Source organism: Anas acuta, chromosome 13, assembly GCF_963932015.1.
Source record: "Anas acuta chromosome 13, bAnaAcu1.1, whole genome shotgun sequence".
Classification (NCBI taxonomy): Eukaryota; Metazoa; Chordata; class Aves; order Anseriformes; family Anatidae; genus Anas; species Anas acuta.
The window spans coordinates 18562649-18582090 of record NC_088991.1 but is presented as its reverse complement, the minus strand read 5'-3'; the positions used below and the strand labels follow the sequence as shown (position 1 = coordinate 18582090).

The following is a 19442-nucleotide window of genomic DNA, read 5'->3' as shown; positions in this document are numbered from 1 at the left end:
CCAACCAAACAAAAACCACACCAACCCTCTCACTGTGTACAATCAGCAGCAATTTATCAGACCATCGTAGTTACAATTATGGAAGACAAACAATGTTTTGTCTGACCAACAATAAATGTACTTTTGTCACCAGAGCATGTTGGCAATCTTTAACTTCTATGGCTGCAATATCTTTTTTCCAAACTAAAATCTTATTCTTACTTCCTTAAGAGCATAATTTATATTAATTAGATCACTGAAAGCACAGCAAGCATGCACCTAATGATTTTAGAATGGTTCTGTCTCTTCTAACTGCGATGTTTCTGAAGAGCAGAATAGGTAGGGCTTTCCCTGAACCGTTCCTGTAGCTGACGAGGAGATCCTGTGTAGGATTCTGGGCTGTGCAAGTAGGCTTGTGTGGTAGGCTATGTTGTGGCATGAAGATCCAGCTCAGGTGGTAGGTGCAGCTTAGCTGTGGCAGGGTGAATTCAGGACGTGCTGTTCCACCATGCAGTTTGACGCTGCCCCTGGATCCGATGTGTGTATTGCAGTTTGCAGGGTTCAATGCCATAGGAAAACAGGACTTCCAGGCTCGTTTCCTTAGCCACTTTCCCAGTGAAGCAAGCGTTCTGCCAGCATCGTGTCTGACAGAGGTGGCTGTCCAGCTTTATTTCAGAAACTTCATAGGATTACCAGTTGTGGCCGTTTTTATAAATATTAAGTCTTCCTTGTTACAGGCTCATCCTTGCTGCTTCTTGTTCTGTTTGTTCTTGTTCTGCCTCAACCTGATAAATTTCTAGGTCCCTGGTCAGTTCTCATTACACCACTCTGGCTTAAAGTTTAAATAAATTTTAATAAAGATCCAGAGTGTTGGGTAGATAGATTAATAATGCTTTGCATGTTCATGGTATAGGCTCCATCTGCCCTTGAATATGAGGCATTTCATTCAGCAGAGTTTGGTCATTTTATAGCTATAAAGGCCATTTCATGCTATAATGGTTGATTGAAGGTAGATTCTGAAGGTAAATTAAAAGTGATAGTTGAAACTATGAAAATCAACATTTCCTGTTTAGATCATGTGCATTTTTTGAGCTGTACAGAGCTATCTGCAATTAATAGTCTTTGTTGTATATCTTCTGTATTTACAGTATATTTGACAATAAAACCTTTTTTGACATTTAATCAGTGGCAGAGTTGTTCTGCTCTCATTATAAATTCATGAACTTCATCACCAAGACAAGACATAAATGTTGAGCTTGCCTTTAAGATCAGGCATGCATTGATATTTAAAACCTAGAAAATTGAAGGACTTGTTTTGTTGTGTCTGTTCTGTATCTGTACAATGTAAAAACGAGACTACATTCCTTCTTTATAAGGAGATGCTCAGGCATCTATAAGGATGGGAACAGAGATAATCTGTGGGACTTGTGAAACTTCCAGCATGTCTGTGTTTGATCTCTGTATTCAGTTACCGGTATCGTGGGACAGGACAGGCTGCATTTTGCCCTTTGTAAGGCAGATAATATTAGTAAAACTGTGATTTATTTTCTCATATTTCAGATGGAAATTGTAAAGGTAGTAGGTAGAAGTGTTTGCAGGATGGACTGTTCTTATGGACATGTTTTCTGACCGACTCTATCAAAGAACTTGATGTAAGGCAGATTTTGGCTTTTCATCCTTAAGAAATATTCCCCCTCGTTTGCTGCATGTCTTCTATTTTCATTCTTGTTTTGACAAAGTAGGTATTTTTTGGAAGTTGAATCCAACTAAATTCAATTTCTTCGTAAAATTCTAGGTCCAAGGATAATAGTCCTTTAGAAATGCTAGAGTACCTAGCATAAATTTTTAAAATTTATTTTTTATAAATACCAAATGAATCTGGATTTATATACTGTACATTAAACAACATTTCTATGTTAGAGATTGATCTTTAATAGAAAAATATTAAGTAAACAGAAGGGCATTTGGGACAAACTTGTAGGCATCTGATATTTAGGAAGATAATTTCTAAGGATCCTCAATGAATTTAAACTCTGTGATTCTGTCTGCAGAAGAAATATGTGCATTGTTCTATTGCTAGCGACTGATGCTCATTTTCTATCCAACTTACTAACAGCTTCTCATTCTTTGAAACTGCCTTGAATAATTACAGCCTAAACCCTGCCCCTGTACTACATGAATGCAAAATCCAAGTCATCAGATAGTTCCATCTTCAGTTTGGATTAAAAATATATTTTATTTATTAGATGCAGTTGTAGCACTGAAATAAATGTTTGGTGCAGTTACACAACATTTCACCTTCAAAATTTAATCATCTACAAATGCCATTTATTTTCCATCAGCTCCTTCCTTTGTAACATCATTCATTAAATCTTTTTTTTTTTCTTGCTGTTTGTTTATCTATTTGGAATGTAGATTCCAGACATTTATTTACCCTCTGTCTTAATGTATGGTGTGGTTGGTATAAAACTATTTAAGTACTTTTAATACTTAATTATTAGTTTGAAAGTTTCATTTGAAAGTGGATAACCATTCTTTAATCCACTTTTTACAGACTTGTCCTAGAATTTTCACTGCAGCTGTTTTGTTTTTCTTTTTAAATATATATTTCAAGAAAATGCTTATCCTCAGTATCCTTCTATTTACAACACATACAGAAAATCCTCCTGTAGACAGATGTTCCTCTAGCACACAGTAGAAGTTTCTGCAGCTGACAAAAAGCTGTACATTTCCACTTGCCAGCAGAGGAGGGATACTGATGGAAGAAGATACCTTGGCAGAAACTGTCTGTGTTTACTCTCTGCTTGACTGCAACTATCGAATAGCTCTGAGTCACAGCAGTTTTGGAACAAGACACTTTCCCTTCCTGATGTTGAGGTTGTCTTTTGCTCCATCATCGAGAGCTGAGGCTCTGTAGTTTACATGAGTTTTCTGATTCAGTGTTTGAATCAGTAAAGAGGGAACTTATGGGGATCAAGATTAATGATTTTTAAGCTTTACTGAGTCAATAGACTATCTTTGCACATGCTAATATTTCCTCTTCTCTGTATGTTAGCAGTCTAATGTGTTCTGAACTCAGTGACTGAATTTGAAATTTTAATTGTATTTGTGGCAGTACACAAGATATGTGACGGTTGCGTGGACTAAATAGACAATTGCCTTACAGCTCCAGCTCCTCCATTTTCAGTTATCTTAATTGTACACGTGCAATAACTTCTAATTCAATTAAGACTAGCAATATTCCACATTAGCCTGTCTGTTAAAATCCATGCAATATACTATAAAAAAATCATTAGTTTGGTAATATCAATTTAACAAGTTTTAGCTCATTAACCTTGACACCAGTAGTACTGGAGAGGGGATCCTTTTGATATTGTTGTTCTCAGCATTTAATACCAGGGAGCTCTGCAGATCTGTTGAAATCTGTGGCTTTTTTCCTCGATTATCAATTACCGTGTGTTAGTTCTTTATGCAAACACTAGAGGAAGTCACAGATTCCATCTTTTCAAGTCACTTTTATAGACTGGAACAGCTTTTACTCATTTTTTTTTTCCCAATAAGAACTTTATGCGGTTTTTAGATGGTCCTCGAACAGCATTATCAGCCACTTCCTATGTGTCATTTTCCAGGTATATACAATTTCAACACCCATTTTTAAAAAGCTTACATGAAGAGCACCAATTAATATTTTTGATCACATTTTAGTGGGCTAAGATACTAATTGTAGAAGTACTTTTCTGATACTTGTTCTTCCTTTCCAGTTTCATTTTTGAGAAATCACAGTTAATTTTACCATAATGCCGTTGCTTTAGAAATATTCAATAATACTGCTGCAGAGTACCATTATGAAATAGGAAAATGAGCAATCACTTAAATGTAGGGTGCAAATAACTCTAGCAGTTGAAAGAGCTGTTTTTGTTGTTTTGTTTTTTTTTTGTTGTTGTTGTTGTTTTTTTGTTTTTTTTTTTTTAATATAGTTACATTTTGTGTGTCGGAGTTTTTAAGTTGTGAAGAGGTAGAGTAGAATTCGTATGTAGCCTTGTAATAGTGAGGCATTTGAAAAACAGCAAGAGGGGATTCCATAAAAACACAAAGTATTTGCTCAGGAAGGGGTTCACTTAACCCTTGCGGTAGTGAGGCTTTCACACATGATAATTTTGGGAGAGGATGTTGATAGACAAATAATTAGCACCCACCTCTGAGGAATATCTACACGAAAGGGGGGGAAGAGGGACGTACATGAATGTTTTAACATGGAAGTGGGAAAACAGAGTACAATGAACATGGAAAACAGAATATTTCATTTTCAGCTCATTCTTCTATTCATGACAGGGTAAATTATTTTTCTGTTTATTTCTATATTACCGCTTGCCTTTCCTTAGTTTCCTAGCTTGCTTGCTCAGAAGCTGCCTTTTGCTACCTTTTAGGTTATGGACATGTTACTGAAAGTGCTGTGTTTTCTGTATCCCATAAGCTACTGAAGTCAGCGAACAGTTCTTATCCTCATTCTCCTTCTGCCTGTACTTAGGTGTGTCACTTTCCAGGTCTCAGTCTCCCCACTGAGCTGCAGCATCAGCCCTTTCTGAACCCCCCTCCAGGCCTTTCCCCTGCTGCCTGGCTGGGACGCGTGGCCCTCAGCCAGCAGCTGTTCCTCACAGGGCAGCGAGCGCTGCCGCCGGGGGTGAAGGACGAGGGGCATGCCAAGGTGCAAAGAGATCAGGCAAGTCTTGCACCAGTTGCCTCAAGTGCAAAATAAAAAGAAAATGCTGGATTGGGCATTGTTGACTACAGCCGTGCTGACACACATCGGGAGCACCCACAGAGACACGTATTTTTGCTTTGTTTGAGAGCACTCAACCCTGTATGATCCCAGGAGATGAAGGCTGCCAACACGAGTGGCGGTAAGTGTGTACAGCTGTGGTGCAGGTGTGAGAAAGCACAGCAGAGCTGGAAAGAGCTGCTGCTGTCTCTCCACCCTGGACAGGGGCGTTTGTTCCCAGTGGAAAGCCTAAGCTCTGCTCCATGTGACGTATGTAATGTGTACACTGTACACGGTCAATCACAAGATTAAAGATCAGCTTGGAATACTTTGATAAAGTGTCAAGCCAGAAGATGAGCAGCAAATAATTTTGCTCATTTACAATGTTAATGAGAGGAGGGTTTCAGTAAAGGACTAAAGGTGTAATCTATGCAATTTGAATATTGAAGGCTAATTAAAAAAAATCACTATTCTGCACTGTATGTTAAAAACTTTGGTTATAAAAAGGAACAGTTACCTCAGCCAAATTTTCGGCTTCTGTAAGACTAAATGTAGATTTAACTTAATTATAAACTACTTGTTATGTTCTCCTTTTCTGCTGGCATGTTTGCCTCACAAAAAAAAAGTGAACTATTTTTAGTCTTTTGTAGAAATCTAATGCAAAATGAAAAAATACATTAGATAAGGCTAAACTGAAATTTTAGTTGACCTCTGGGTAGTGGGAAAGAGTGCAGTGTTGAGACAGAAAGGTTTTGCAGATATGAAAAAACAGGAGGAGACTCCTGGAGGAGGTTCTTTGAGTTCTAAAAGGGCCAAATTCAGCTTTGAAAATATGCCAAAGAACTGTGCTTTACAGTACAAAAGAACTATGTTAAAATTCATGCTTCAAACCAAATCTATTACATTGTTGTTCTTTTAAAATATTTAACATTTTTCTTCTAAAATTCACCAAAATTCCTTCAATGCGCAGGATCTTGGCTGTGTCTTTATGCAAGGAGCATTGTTCAAGTAACCTCTAAAATAATAGAAGAGTTGAAGTCAATATAGATGTGGGAAAAAGTGCAATTTATATGAAGAGTCTTTCATCTAAGACCCAATTCTGTTAGAACCACCTATATATGAAGACAGAAAATTCATATGTGGCTTGTTAGGGAAACAGGTCTGTAAGCCAAAACTGCCTCTAAATACTGGTCTTCTTTCTAAAGAAGATCTTATGTGATTTTATTTGTTGTTTATGAAGAACTACATTAGAATCTTACATGAAACATAAAGTGGCATTTCTTGTGGCAAATGTATATTTTGTACTTTTTTATGTTAAACCATACAAGTGCATATTTTTAGATATGTATGTATATGTATGAATGGATCTGGATATATTTGAAAGAATTACATACTACGACAGATTTGTTCCTTCTAATTTGGAGCTTAGTAGTGTGACCATGTTCACACCTTTCAAGGTATTCAGGCTCGATTATTGGCTTTACTTGGATAATATAGCCTAGAAGTAAGGCTAATACCTAGGTAGCTGTCTTCCTATTACGTTCATGACTACAAATCTGTCACTCTTCCAGTCTTTCATAGAATAAAATGTGTCTTGTAGACTTGAGGCATTTTGACTAGTATTTTTAAAAGACAGCGCATTAAAAAATGAAGATCCAGCTGCAGTATTTTGAGCTAGACTTCAAAGAATACACATATCAGGGAAATCATGCTTTGGGGGGTGTTGTTTGGCTAATTAAATGGATAGATATTTACAGATTGAGATGCCAAATTTCAGTATCAAAGATGTTTCGATCTCTGTAGTGATCAAGGCTCTCTGTGACACTGAGGAAGGTAAAAGCCTTCATCCTTCTGGTCAAAACCACAATAACAGCAGAAGTACTCAGTACTACTCCCAAATGAAGAGCTGTGTTTTGAAATAACAGATTCTGTACTGTAGGTGTGCTGTTAGAAACTGCGTTCTCTTTAAAAAGCTCAACAGTGAGTAGGACTTTTTTTTTAAAAACTGAACACTGCCTCGAATCTCAAAAGTGAAAATCGTATCTTCAAGCTTCCCAAACTAAAGAGCTCTGGGAAGAGTGTTTTTGTCATTATGTTTAATTTGCACATACCTCACCAAAGAAAAGGCCAGGGGAGCTAGGCCGAGAACACAGCTGTACAGGCAGCTCAACTAATTGCCTCTCCATCCTCAACCTCATTTATCTTCATTTCTTCCCAATTATACCAAATTATCAATAGTCTCTGTTGCATCAGAGTCTTAATCCCCTTTATTCAGGCAGCATTAGATAGTGGCAGATGAATTCTTGGAGGGAGTCAGGGTAAACAGCCATGAAATGCCACCTCTGGCAGATGGCATTGCTCACAAGAAATGTGACAAAACATTTGGAATTTGTTACTAGGCATTGGTATGAGAAGGCAAGCTGTCAATATTTTTTTAAATGATAATCAAGGTGGTGCATACTTATATTATAAGCAGAAATGAATCCTGTCCAAAACCTCAAGCTTAGTTAAGTTCAGCTTGGCACTGAGCTATTATATATTGTTGCTAAAGCCTCACACTTTTTCCTCTTAAGATATATTTTCACTTTATCTAGTATTAATATCAGCATTTTAATGATGTTTGTGCTGATGATAGTTAATAGCTTTGTATACCTCAGAAAGAAGACCTAGAGTATCCCTTGCATAGCAGCAAATTTGGGATGTATTTTTTGAATGGTTTATTTGGCACAGTTGGTCATTTCTAAGGTTTTGATCCTGCTCCTTCGAGAAACCAATGCCAAGCTCTCACATATCATTGAGGAGAATTGCACTAGAGATTAGCTGAGAGCACCTAATAGCTAGGTTTGATGAATGAGGAATCTGAAAATCAAAGATTGATTGAACATACAAGATGTCTATAGGCTGTGGTAGGTATATATTCAGCTATTATTATAAGCAAAAATGAAAGTGAGTTCTTAAAGAAGCACAGACTTGGCTATTAATGAAATTCAAGATTCTTTTGCTTATTTTTAGACTGACATTAAATGAAACACCGTGGATTTCACTGCTGACCTTTTATGTGAATTAGTTTTACTCACAGGCTCTCCTGATTTTGGCAGCAATGTAAATTTTTTGGAAGTCTGTAATAAGTTAGTTCAAGGAATCAAATGCCAGATAGAACAGAAATTGCACATCTTCAGAGTTAGTATATACCTTTCCAGTGTTCCTCATGCTGACACAACTGTTGAGGCTGTGCAAGAGCAAGTGTCTGTTCTTACTGATTCTTCATGGAAACAGGCTTCTGGCAGTAAATCTCACCGGAGAACTTCTACAATCATCCATCTTCAATATGAAATGATGATACCCTTTGAAACATCTCATTCTGTAGTGAAATCGTCAGTGTTGTTCAGTTCTTTGTAGACATATCAAGTTGGTAGAGGTTTGGAAGATTGAACAAACATTTAAGTATGAAGTACCACAAACTGCATTTAATTCTTTAAAGCCACACTTTATATTACACAGAGTTCCTCTAGCATTAGAATACTAATCTCCTATTGAAAAAATTATAAATACATAATTTGCTTATGTCATTAATACAAATTAACTCAGCATATCACAATTGTTAACTTGAGTTATTCACAAACTGTTGAAACTTCAGTGATCTGATCTGGAACCACAGTGCTGCTACCTGTGCGCTGCAGAGATCAAGATGTTCTCAAAGACTCTAAAATCATACCAAACTCTTTGGCTAGCTGCACTTAAATTAAAAATACATAGTACATGTATCTCTGTGATTGTTTCAGTAAGTTTTCAAATATGAAAAAATATTAAGCAATTAAAAAAGCAACCCCAGAGTGCTTGGTTTGTGATGACTGAAGGTGTCAGTGATTGTCATCACTGAAATATGAATCCTAGTTCCTAGTCCCAGCCTTGCTGGCTGCAGTTGTTTAGTATAGAGGAATGTATATTTTATTCTTCGTGGCAGCCAGCCCTACAAACTGTGTTCAAGATCTGAAAGTTAAGCTGTTTTATTTCTGGCTCGTGCATCATCGACAGTAATAAAAACACGACAGACCAAATTTGGCCGTATTTCCATCTGTGAAATACACGTGTTTCTGAAGACAGACTTTGGTCCTTCAGTAGGAAACACTTCATTTTTTTCTTGATGGTCATAAACCAGAAGAGATATGTTCTAGTACAGTATCGTTACCTTTCTATAGAAAAATAAAAAGCAATAAAATGACTCATGTATCACTGAAAATGTTAGCAATTATCATTCTGAATGCACAAGGATCGTTTGTGCAAGAATGAACCGTAATCCTGTGGTTACATTTCAAGGTAGTATTGAACATTTAAAGATTGTCCTCTCTTGGGTTTGCCAACATCATGTCTGTTGAAAAAACGGTATGTGCAGATTTTTGGAAGCCCTCTTATGTCAAAAGCATTTTTGGTAAGCTGTCAGAAGCCTCCCTGAACCAACTTTCCAATAAGAATGCAAGCATGTTATCTAGCCGGTAGCTCAAACTTGCTGAGGTTCGTGCAAAAAGTGAGCGACAGAGAATAGAGATCACTTAATAGCCCTGAGGAAGGAGTTTGCACATGCTTTTGACATTGATGTAGATCCAAAAGAATATTTATGTTTTAACTCTAAACTTCCTAATTCCAAGAATAATACTACAAACTGTATAGAAGAAACAGAATAAGGGTTTATTGTTCATTATGGCATACACTAGAAAAACTAGAAGACATCAGAGCAAGGCAACAAATACCAAGTTACCCCCTGCCCCAGTAACATGAGGTAGCTTTTCAGAAAATGCATAGTCAAGCTGTGGAACTCCTTGCTACAGGATACTGTTGATGCGGAAAACTGGCAGCAGTTTAATTAAGTGGAAGAAAGATCTAGTAAAGGTTATTAAATTTAAGGAAAGTATCTCTGTTTCAGGAAGTTCATAATGCACAAATTGATGGAGAATATTCTGGGAAATTGTCACTAGGCTTCTCTGCACTTATATTCATTCAGTAAGTATTGCTTTTGGCTTTGTCAGAGACAAGGTATTAAGCTAGATGGACTGCAGCTGTTACTGTGTTTATATGCGTTCTGATGCTCATTATTCCTTTATTTATATTGTCCCTCCCTCCTGAAATAGCGTGACTGATTTCCATTTAGGAAGCCATAAGTATCTAACTATTGATGTAAAGATTACAGGCTTGTTATTGGTTTTCTTTCTTTCTTTGCTTTCTTTGTTGGTTTGCTTTGTTTGTTTGTTTGTTTGTTTTTTTCCCTTCGTTGTATTATCACACAGTTAAATAGCAGGCAACAAAGAAGCAAAGACTTCATTCATTAATTATCAGAGATTTTGTCACATTCCTTCAAGGGCAAGAACTGAATTGTTTTGATTGATATTTATGCATGACCAAATCAACAAAAGAAATGAGAAGAATGGGAACAGGTAGCTAACTTTGTGCTTTTGAGCGTTAGTATATTTTTATGGAATTTAGTATGATAGTTTGTATCAAGACTAAAAATGTAATCTTCAGCTTGCTAAATCTAACTTTAGTGGGATGCTTTTGTGGTGCATCAGCTGACACATTGAGGTATGTTAGGTATTTCATGTTTAAATGAATATATGGCCATTTGGGAACTTCAAAAGTCATTGCATTTACCACACTCTTCTTTTTCTTTGCTCATTTTAAAGGGAGGGAATTGATGGTCTGGGTGAGATGGTTAGATCACTGAATACTACATCTGTGCTTTTATCTTCTAAAAAAGTACCTTTGTAGACTTAATTGAATTACTCTCTTTAAATCAATTGCTACTAAATACTCTGATATCCTAAGTTATCTTTTGTATCCTTATGGCTGTGAAATAAACTTTGATTTTTCTGTCATTAAGACTTTTCAGAAAGTTTAGAAATCATACTCAAATTTCAGATGACTTCTTATTGTATAATTATCAACAGATTACTTCACCTAAGTTGTGACAGACATATTTTTTAAGTATGACTGACTGATGGACAGATTGGGAATTGCTGAATTAATGGGCACATTTCAAAGCTTTGGCAGGGCTAAGCAGTAATTACATCTGCTGAACCACTTGATAAGTTTTTGGAAGTAGACCAGTAAAGCCATCACTGGATTTCTTGAGTTTTAATATCTTACCCTACACACTTTCATGGCTTTCTTCTAGGGCATGATCCAGAAGTTGATACAGCCAAATACACGCAACTAAACAAATCAGTGCATAAAAGCTTAAAATGCACTGCAAATCTTTCCTTTAGATTTTCAGATGGATGCCCTGCTTTTAGGGGCTGGTTTATCACCCAGCGTTCAAGTGTAATCGAAACAAACCTCATTCCCTTTTGAAAATACCAAAATTTATTTGGGAGTGATAAGGGACCTCAGAAAGTGGACAGACTTACGTAGTCTTAGTAAGTAACATCTTCCACTGTCACTGTGCAGGGCAGAATATAGGGCTAAATAATCCAGACCCAAAACAGTCTTATGTTTTTCTGACAGGAAAGCGACAGTTTATCAGGAATGTAGCATAAATGGTACCTTCCTATCCTTGATATAGGGAGATTCCCCATTTATAAATTATGACTTCTCTTCATTTTTGATGTTCAACAATCTGAACTCTGAAAGTTCTGATTCCTCCAAAGAGGCCAAGTTTCAGTCTACTTTTTTTTTTTTTTTTTTTTTTTTTTAATCAGGCCAGTGTGTCTCTCTGTGGTGTTTTTTTTGTTTTGTTTTGTTTTGTTTTGTTTTTGTTGTTTGTTTGTTTTTTAAGTATTATCTTTAGGGAATGAAATCTGAGTTTCACTCTACTTTGGCAAGTTAAATTTGCAGACGTTTTAGATAGATGAAGCTTTGTGGGAGCTTGATCTCTTGATTCATACTACTCAATTATTTATTGATCAATGAATCTAGCCAACAACTGACTGACATGTGGACTTCTAGTTTCGGTCATGATTATTCAAAAGGTTATTTTCAGGCAGGGAATACATACTAGATTGGTGCCATGATCTTTTTACTATTGGCAAAGTAGACTACTCGCTGGATAGAGTCTAAAAATGACGCTTATACTGGCATGTGATCTTCTGTTGGCAAATGAAACTCTCATGTCTATAATGAAACTATTAGAGTTATCAGCTGTATTTTCCATCCTGGAAATTATTATATATTTTTGAGACATTTACAGTCTCTGCTGAGCCTCCAGTTGGTGTTGAGATCTGCTGTTCCATAGGGTGATGTTGAAAAACTCTTCTTCAACGTAATCTTCTCTTCCTCAGACATTCAGGTGGAGTCTGGAAACCATGGAAAGAGTTCACAAAAAGTTTGCAGACTGAAGGATTTTCAGCTGAGGATATTCTTTGTAGACCAAAAACCTGACTGTCTTTTCCAGTATCGAGGCGAGATTAGGATGTTGATAAAATCAAATAGCCTGGGACATGTGAAAACTCTGGAGCTATGAGTATTGGCAAATAGTTTAGGGATACTGAGTTTCTAGATAAGCCAAAAAATTTCAGGGGACTATTGTTTGTTGGACACTTACGAAATTAGTGGTGATAAACACTTTGAAATTATCAGTAATAAAATAACAATGCACTGAATATTACTTCTTTGCAGCTGATGTTATATTTAATATGCCCAATAGCTTGAAAAATGTGCTTAAAAATAGTTTTAGAATAAAATTGGACAGTGAAAATGGTATTGCTTTTAACAATTTGAGTTCAATTTTTCAGAAATGTATCACAACAAAAAATAAAATGACAGACATAGATTGAAACAGTGTGATTGTTCAATTCAAAGGTACCTCTGACAGAATGGATTTCATTTAGGTAGACCGTACAGTTTAAAGGCTGATAAAATGAATTTGAAACCAAATGAAAAGTAACTGTCACCAAATTGAACTTTGATTACTTTTTGGAGATCTTTCAATTCCTAAAGCTAAGACACTAATTTAATTTTCACAAATATATCTTTGCAACCCACCACCCCCGAAAATTTAGGTTTTGTTTTGAAATGGGGAGGTTGATTACTAGAAAAGATACAGTTTAAATAGGTATTTTATAAAATTACTAAAATCAAAGAAGGGTGAGAAGCAGCATTTTCAGGAAAATGAAGCTGAGCTTATCACTTGCATTTCCTTCAACTAAACAAAATGAAACTGAATGAGAGGCTCTTTGCTTACAGATCTGTATGTGTCTGCAAGCAACTATGCAGTGTCTTTTAGATCTGTGAGTACACTGTATGGAATAAACAGTATGTGTGTGTATTGCTTATGCTGGTTTCCCATATTTGTTTGTGTTATCTGAGATTTGAATCCCTTTGCATCTGAACTCATCTGCATTACTTGTTCAGAGGGATTCGGGAACAGAGACATAGAGAATTTGGCCACTGGGCTGTAAAATGGTATTAAGGGAATGCTTACCTCTTACCACATCTTAATTTTGAAGAGAATGGACAGGGATTTGTTGCATTAGTTTTATTTTTGCTTAGTTGAATATAAGTGCAATTCATTCACTGGTAAGTAAGTTCTCTCAATGTATTAAGACTGGTAAATAGCAGACTTGAGTTAGCAAATGTATTGTAAGTAAATCTTTCTCTTACCAAATCCATTTAGTTTCTGTCTTTATCTGTACCCTGTGAAACTTGCTCTGTATTTCTTTGTAGATGATTGTGTGCAATGCCGACAATCAGGCCAATCAGGCCTTTTTTTTCTTTTTTTTCTTTTTTTTTTTCTTTTCCATCGATATTGCAGCATTTAGCTGCAAATCTGAAAGAAGTGCATCAGATTTTCTGTGTTGCCTGAACTGGATGGTTGGAGCAGATCAGATCTTTTTCAGCTTCTGATGGAAAGTCACTGCGTTCTGCAATCTTTTAGGATGTCTGGACAGCCAATGCCTCTGCCTTTTTCTTTCCACTTTGGTGTAGCTATGTTTAAGGAAACTGCAGGCTCTGTGCTTGTTTCTGATAAGCGTCAGGAGCCCTGGAAGATGGAGGTTCTTGCCTCTCTTGCCCTTTTTTAATGCTGAGTACAATCTGTTCTGGGACAAGATCGACTAGAATGCAAACAAGATAAGGAAAAATTACCTTTTTGTCCTTTGGTTTTATCTGTTGGAGAGAAGGTCATATGGGTAGTGGGTAATAGTGTTAAATGTAAAGCTTTTTGTAAAGTGTAGAAATGATGTATTGGCATTTATCAAATCAGCAGACTTCTGAGGGCTCTGTTAATGTTCTTGCGACACTTATGAATCGAGTTACTAATACTTTTAAATGAAATATTCTTTCTCATTTAAAGTAAATAAAAGTTATGTTTCCTTTCAAGCACAAGAAGTAAAATAAGTCCCATTAGTGTTTTGTTTCTGTTTTTCCTTACTGTGTTGTATGTTTGCTTTCTTTTTCGTGTATTTTTCCTCTCTTTCTTCAGATACATCTAAAAGAAACTCCTTGAAGTCCATCTTTCTATATACAGTAGTATGAGTCATTTCTTAACTTCAGGCTCCTTATTTGCTATATTAGAGAATGAGAACCTTCACTAGCGTAGTATGGACAAATAAATTATTATTTTTCCCAGTAAAAATTTTGTGAAAGACCAAACCTTTTGAATATAATGATAGGAAAAAAAAATAAAAACAACACAAACTTTTCTGTCTTCCATAAATTTGTTACTCTTATGTATAACTTTTTCTTACTATATGAGAGTAGGTACTGCAGGGAAGGATGCAAGTTTTCTTTTAAAACTGTTATCTTTAGCTACACAAAGGGTAAAAATCTTTAGCTGTGGGTAAGTTGAGTTGAAAGCCCCTATAGGGCAGAGAGCAAGAGCAGTGCGCATGAGATTTGACTTCTCGTCCAGTTTCAGCATTAATCTACAGGGTGACCTGGAAGAAGTTGCTTTGCAGTTGTGCACCTCAACTTGCCCACTCATAAGTAGGAGATAATTAATCATATTGACCATATAAAACACTTCACTATTGAACAGTTCTAGGTAAGAGGTAGTTCTACTTCGTACTTTCATTTTAAGTGACTTGCTACTGCATAGTATAATGGAGCTCTGATTAAGTGGTGGAGCTGTTATTGCTGTTACCTCTGTGGTGTATTGCACACTATAGAGTACGTTTCATTTGAGATGCACTTAGGTACATCATACTCTCAGCAATATTTTTCTTTTTTTCTCTAAGGAAAAGTGATACAGAACAAGAATACAGGAATGGTCTGTAGATGTAAGTGTATTACAATTTATTCTTGTGTTGCTGGCACTGAAGCAGATTTATGAGTGAAATTTGCGGGAAGAAAAGTTATTATTGTCTCCATTGGTAAGACTTGTCTGGTGATTTGGACTGTGTGACAGGACTTAAATTCAGTTTCCTGTTCCAGTGCAGACTTCCTCTATTTCCTTAAGCAAGTCACTTTTCTTCGCATTCCCCAGTGCAATTCTCTGTCTGTAAAATAGGAATAATTGCACTTAGGAACATGGAACATACAGCTGAGGCCAGAAGTCTGGTAGCGCTCTGATACTACAGCTTCAGGTCCACAGAAGCACGTGGACTACAGCTTCAGGCGGACAGAAACACAAGGCTTTGGAAAGACGAGAGAAATTCCTCCAGAAATAAGTAAATGAGCCAACAGTTTTGACCATCTATGCCTGGAACTGGAAGTGTTGGGAAAAGAAATGGGATAAGGGAAACTTTTAGATGAAGAGTGCAATTTTTTCTCTTCATTCAGAAATCTCTAGCAAACTGTCTTGTGCGCAGTTTTCGTGGCCGCTGCCCTGATATGTGAAGTGACATGTAAAAAATCAGTTTATAAGAAAAAAAAATTATGTCATGGTACATGCTGTGTGTGTTTTTTGAGGAAGAACACAGTATAAATGTTAAATTTTCCAAAAAGCATGTGGAAAAAAAAAATATTTGGCAAAATCAAATACTAATCATTTCCTCCTATATATGTGTGTGTATATGTGTATATATATATATATGTATATATATGTGTGTGTATATACATATATATATACTTATATATATACGTATATATATAATAAAAATATTATATATATATGTATATATATATATAATATTTTCTTTCAGGTTTAACTTGAGAAATACTTTACCAAAAAAAAATACCTCTGGATCACAAGTCAGAATGAACAGCTTCTATACTGGATATCAGTCAAATGTTATTTAAAGAGCTGCTATATTGTGTATTAAATAGCAAAAATGCTGACAGGGTCTTAACTGCAGTAGTGCTTCTAATTACCACACTATGCCATGTTATATTATATCACATGGCATAATTTACTGTATCTTTCTTTGTCAATTATTACTCATCATTTTACAAATTACAGATCTTTTATGGGAAGTAATTCATACTTGGACATAGTGCTAAAATGATGAAGTGATTTCCTTTTTTCTCAATCATTGATCTTTCAAACTTTTGCATTTAGCAGTGTTAATCATGTTTATTAGTTAAGTGTTGTCATAAAAATGTGGAATTTTTCTGTTACTTTCATCTTCAGTTAAAATGTTTTTTGCTTGCTGCCTCTGTTTGCTTTAATCATAGTAATCTATCACTTATTCTAATTGAAATTCTTCTTCGTAAAATCAAAACAAAGTCAATACTGCAGTTACATATTTTCATAACAATCAATAATCTAATTAAAAACATGGGATATACCTGAGAAAGGATTGTACATAAAATAGCTTTTTACTTAGAAATGTTTGGCCTAAGTTTGAAGGTGATTTGTTTTGTGGACCAGGTTTGTATTTCAGAATTCACTCTCATAATCTCCTTACCTGCTGTTTAAAAGGAACCTGTTATTCATGTGTATAAATGTAATGCTAAAGAAAACTGCAATCTGTACAATTGTTCCAGAACACAGTAGCTTCAGACCAAACAGATATTCATTTAGCTTTTTCTGTTTGCAGAGACTATTGTTATGAAGGTAGGTGATGCTGAAAGTTTCTAAACATAACTTTTGTCTGATACATATTTCTTAATTTTTCTCTTTGTGTGTGTGTGTGCTGTGCGTGTGCTAGCGGTGCATAGCTCTGCTAAAGAGTATTAGTTTGTTGCTAACCAAGAAAAATGTCTTTTTAAGAAAAGCGTATGCCACTTACGGTCCCTTTGCACCCTGTTTTGCAGGTGGGAGTGAATCCTCCTGGGATAAAGACAAGCTTCAGTCTCCCATTACAACAGGATCACAGCACAGCATTGGTCATCCCACACTGTCGGGACAGTCGAGCCTTGGAAGTGCACACCCACTCAGTCCTCTCCAGCAGAATCACCTGCTTACCAACAGTATGTATCCTTGCCCTTATGGGGAAAAAAAAAAAAAAAAGTACACAGAGCTCTGCTTGAAGGCCATGCTTGTACTTCTTTCCATCCTTCTGGAAGTTGAGGGATGGATGATCGAAGTACGTGGTACACAAGGGGCCAGTCCTTCCACTGAGTACTGCACTTGTGTATCATGGCCAAGCTGCCGCTGGGATACAGCCTTGAATAGCTATCCATTGCTGTGTTAAGGACTGTCAGTCCCAGTCAGCAGTGCCATGGCCTGAGCTAAAGGGGAAAAAAATCATACCATTGCTTAAAATTTTAGCTATGAGTGAATTCTCTTCCAGTTGAAAATGCTGACCACTGAATAAATGTAAGAGAGCAAAGCATAGGTGAAAATGGCTAGGTAAAAGTGAGTAGAAGCAGTTCTTCTGCCTTGTCATGCCTTGTACCTGCCAGGTATGGGCAAGGTCATCTCTTTAATGCAGCTATCCAAAGCAACTGGAACAAAATGACACAGTTAAAGTTTAGATTTGGAACTTAAACTTCATTTCAAATCCATCTCTTTTCCTTCCTCTAGGAAGGGGATAGGTGGGAAGCTTGGAGTTTCCCTCCTCCTTTATACCCAAAGGGGAGGTACTAGCAAGTTATTCAAAGAAATGGTCAGAAAGCAACAAAAATATATTTAAAAAAGTAATAAGGAGTAATCTGAGAGTAATTCTGAAAGATGATGATGGATGAATTAAAATATTATTTATGAATCCTCATTATTAGTTTAAATTCTTCATCCTCAAAGTTTTGAAAGTTGATTTTCCCTGTTAATATTAATGGTTGAATGGCATTTCTGGCTTTTTATGAAATTTTAGAATCAGATGCTTCCTTGCTACCTATATAGTGCCACAGACTTGAAGAAATCCAGACTATTTAAATGGCTTCTACAATATATGTTTACTTAGTTCATGGGAAGGTAGGAGCCTGAGCATTATGGGCATCTGGTTAAGTGTCAGTAATTAAGAATCACCAGGTTATAGGACTCATATTCACCATGGTTTATTCTTTCATTTTATATTCTTGCATAATTCAGTATCTGTACATGTTTTGCATGAGGGATATTGTGTTCTTTGCTGTTAAAGAAAACTTTCAAGTTATTTTCCAATAGATATTGTAGTAGTCAAATGTCTATAGGCTATTAAAGGGTTTATTGAATGTCAGACATTATGTCCAATGATTTGCAAGTGTAAGATATATTTTCTTCATAGTCCTGAAATGTTTGACGGATTGTGTCTTAAAACTGGTGATGTGCTGTTAAATTCTGTTTGTAGTTTGCATTTAGTTTGCATGTCAATTGGACTTTAAGTAGACATACAACTCAATGTGGCCAGATGGTGTCTGGGAGTTTTGGAACTCTATAGAGTATGAGGAGAGATTATTGGGCTGTTAAGGGAGATATGCAGGGGAACAAAGGCTTATGGATGTAAGCAGCAAAGGGGATTGTCAGTATGGTTTAAAGTGAAAGGAGATATATGTGGGCATGGCTTATTACGTGTCGTAATTAATATTGGCATGGATCATCTTATAAACAAAACACAGTGAATCATAAGACATCATAGTTGATCATGATTTGCTCAAGCTAAACAGAGATAGTGTGGGAACTCAGAGTATAAACAATTCTGGCTTTTGTGGTAGTCACAGTGGTGTCTTTTTATTGCTATAGTCAAATTACACTGAAATAACAAGCTGTATCAGTCAATGATAGTTTTACTGTGTGTTCTGTCATACAGCAAAATGGTGACTAGCCCTCTGATTTAACTCATGAAGATAGAGGGAAAAGTTAAAATCTTTTAGAAATAGATAATGTGAATAGCACATGGTTATAACTGGCTACATGAATTTTAATTACTTCATGTACCTGAAGGTTTTTTTTTGTTTTTTTTTTTTGTTTTTTTTTTTGTGAGAATCTCTAATCAAAGTTTCAGTTAGAAAAATTATAAGACATTCTGTGTAGCAGCATGTGTCCTATTTTTTCTGGAAAAAGAATTTTTGATGCCCAAAGGTGGAGATCTCCAAGTGGTCCCTCTGAAGAACTCTTAAATGCAAAAGTACCGGAAAGTTTTTCAGTGGATTGGTGTGTTGTATTGTAGCCATTACTAAATACAAGTAATATGCATGCTGGAATAGCTGGTAATGAGATACAAAAATACAGTTCTTTTGAGAGGTAACATCACCTTTCTAGCAATGTCAAGGTCTGCAAATGCTTGCAAACACATTTCACACTTTCTTGAGTTGTTTTATGTCCTTAGTAGGTGAAAATTTAAAGTGACTGTCTTGGAAATGAAAAACACTTGCACCATTTTTTTATCTCAAATTTTGAGCTCTCATTCCATATTCGAGTTGACAGACTTGTATGGTAGTACAGTAGTGTTGTATAGTCCAATCCACAGTTTCCTAT

General features: G+C 36.0%; 1 protein-coding gene across 3 annotated transcripts in view; it reads left to right on the top strand.

Moving 5' to 3' along the window:
* Positions 1-19442, top strand: part of DACH2 (dachshund family transcription factor 2) — a 285031-nt gene that overhangs the window by 201927 nt on the left and 63662 nt on the right. For all 3 annotated transcript variants that reach the window (XM_068697510.1, XM_068697509.1, XM_068697512.1), the window contains one exon: positions 16862-17017. In XM_068697510.1, coding sequence (XP_068553611.1) covers positions 16862-17017 — 156 coding nt within the window. The remainder of the gene's footprint in view (positions 1-16861; positions 17018-19442) is intronic.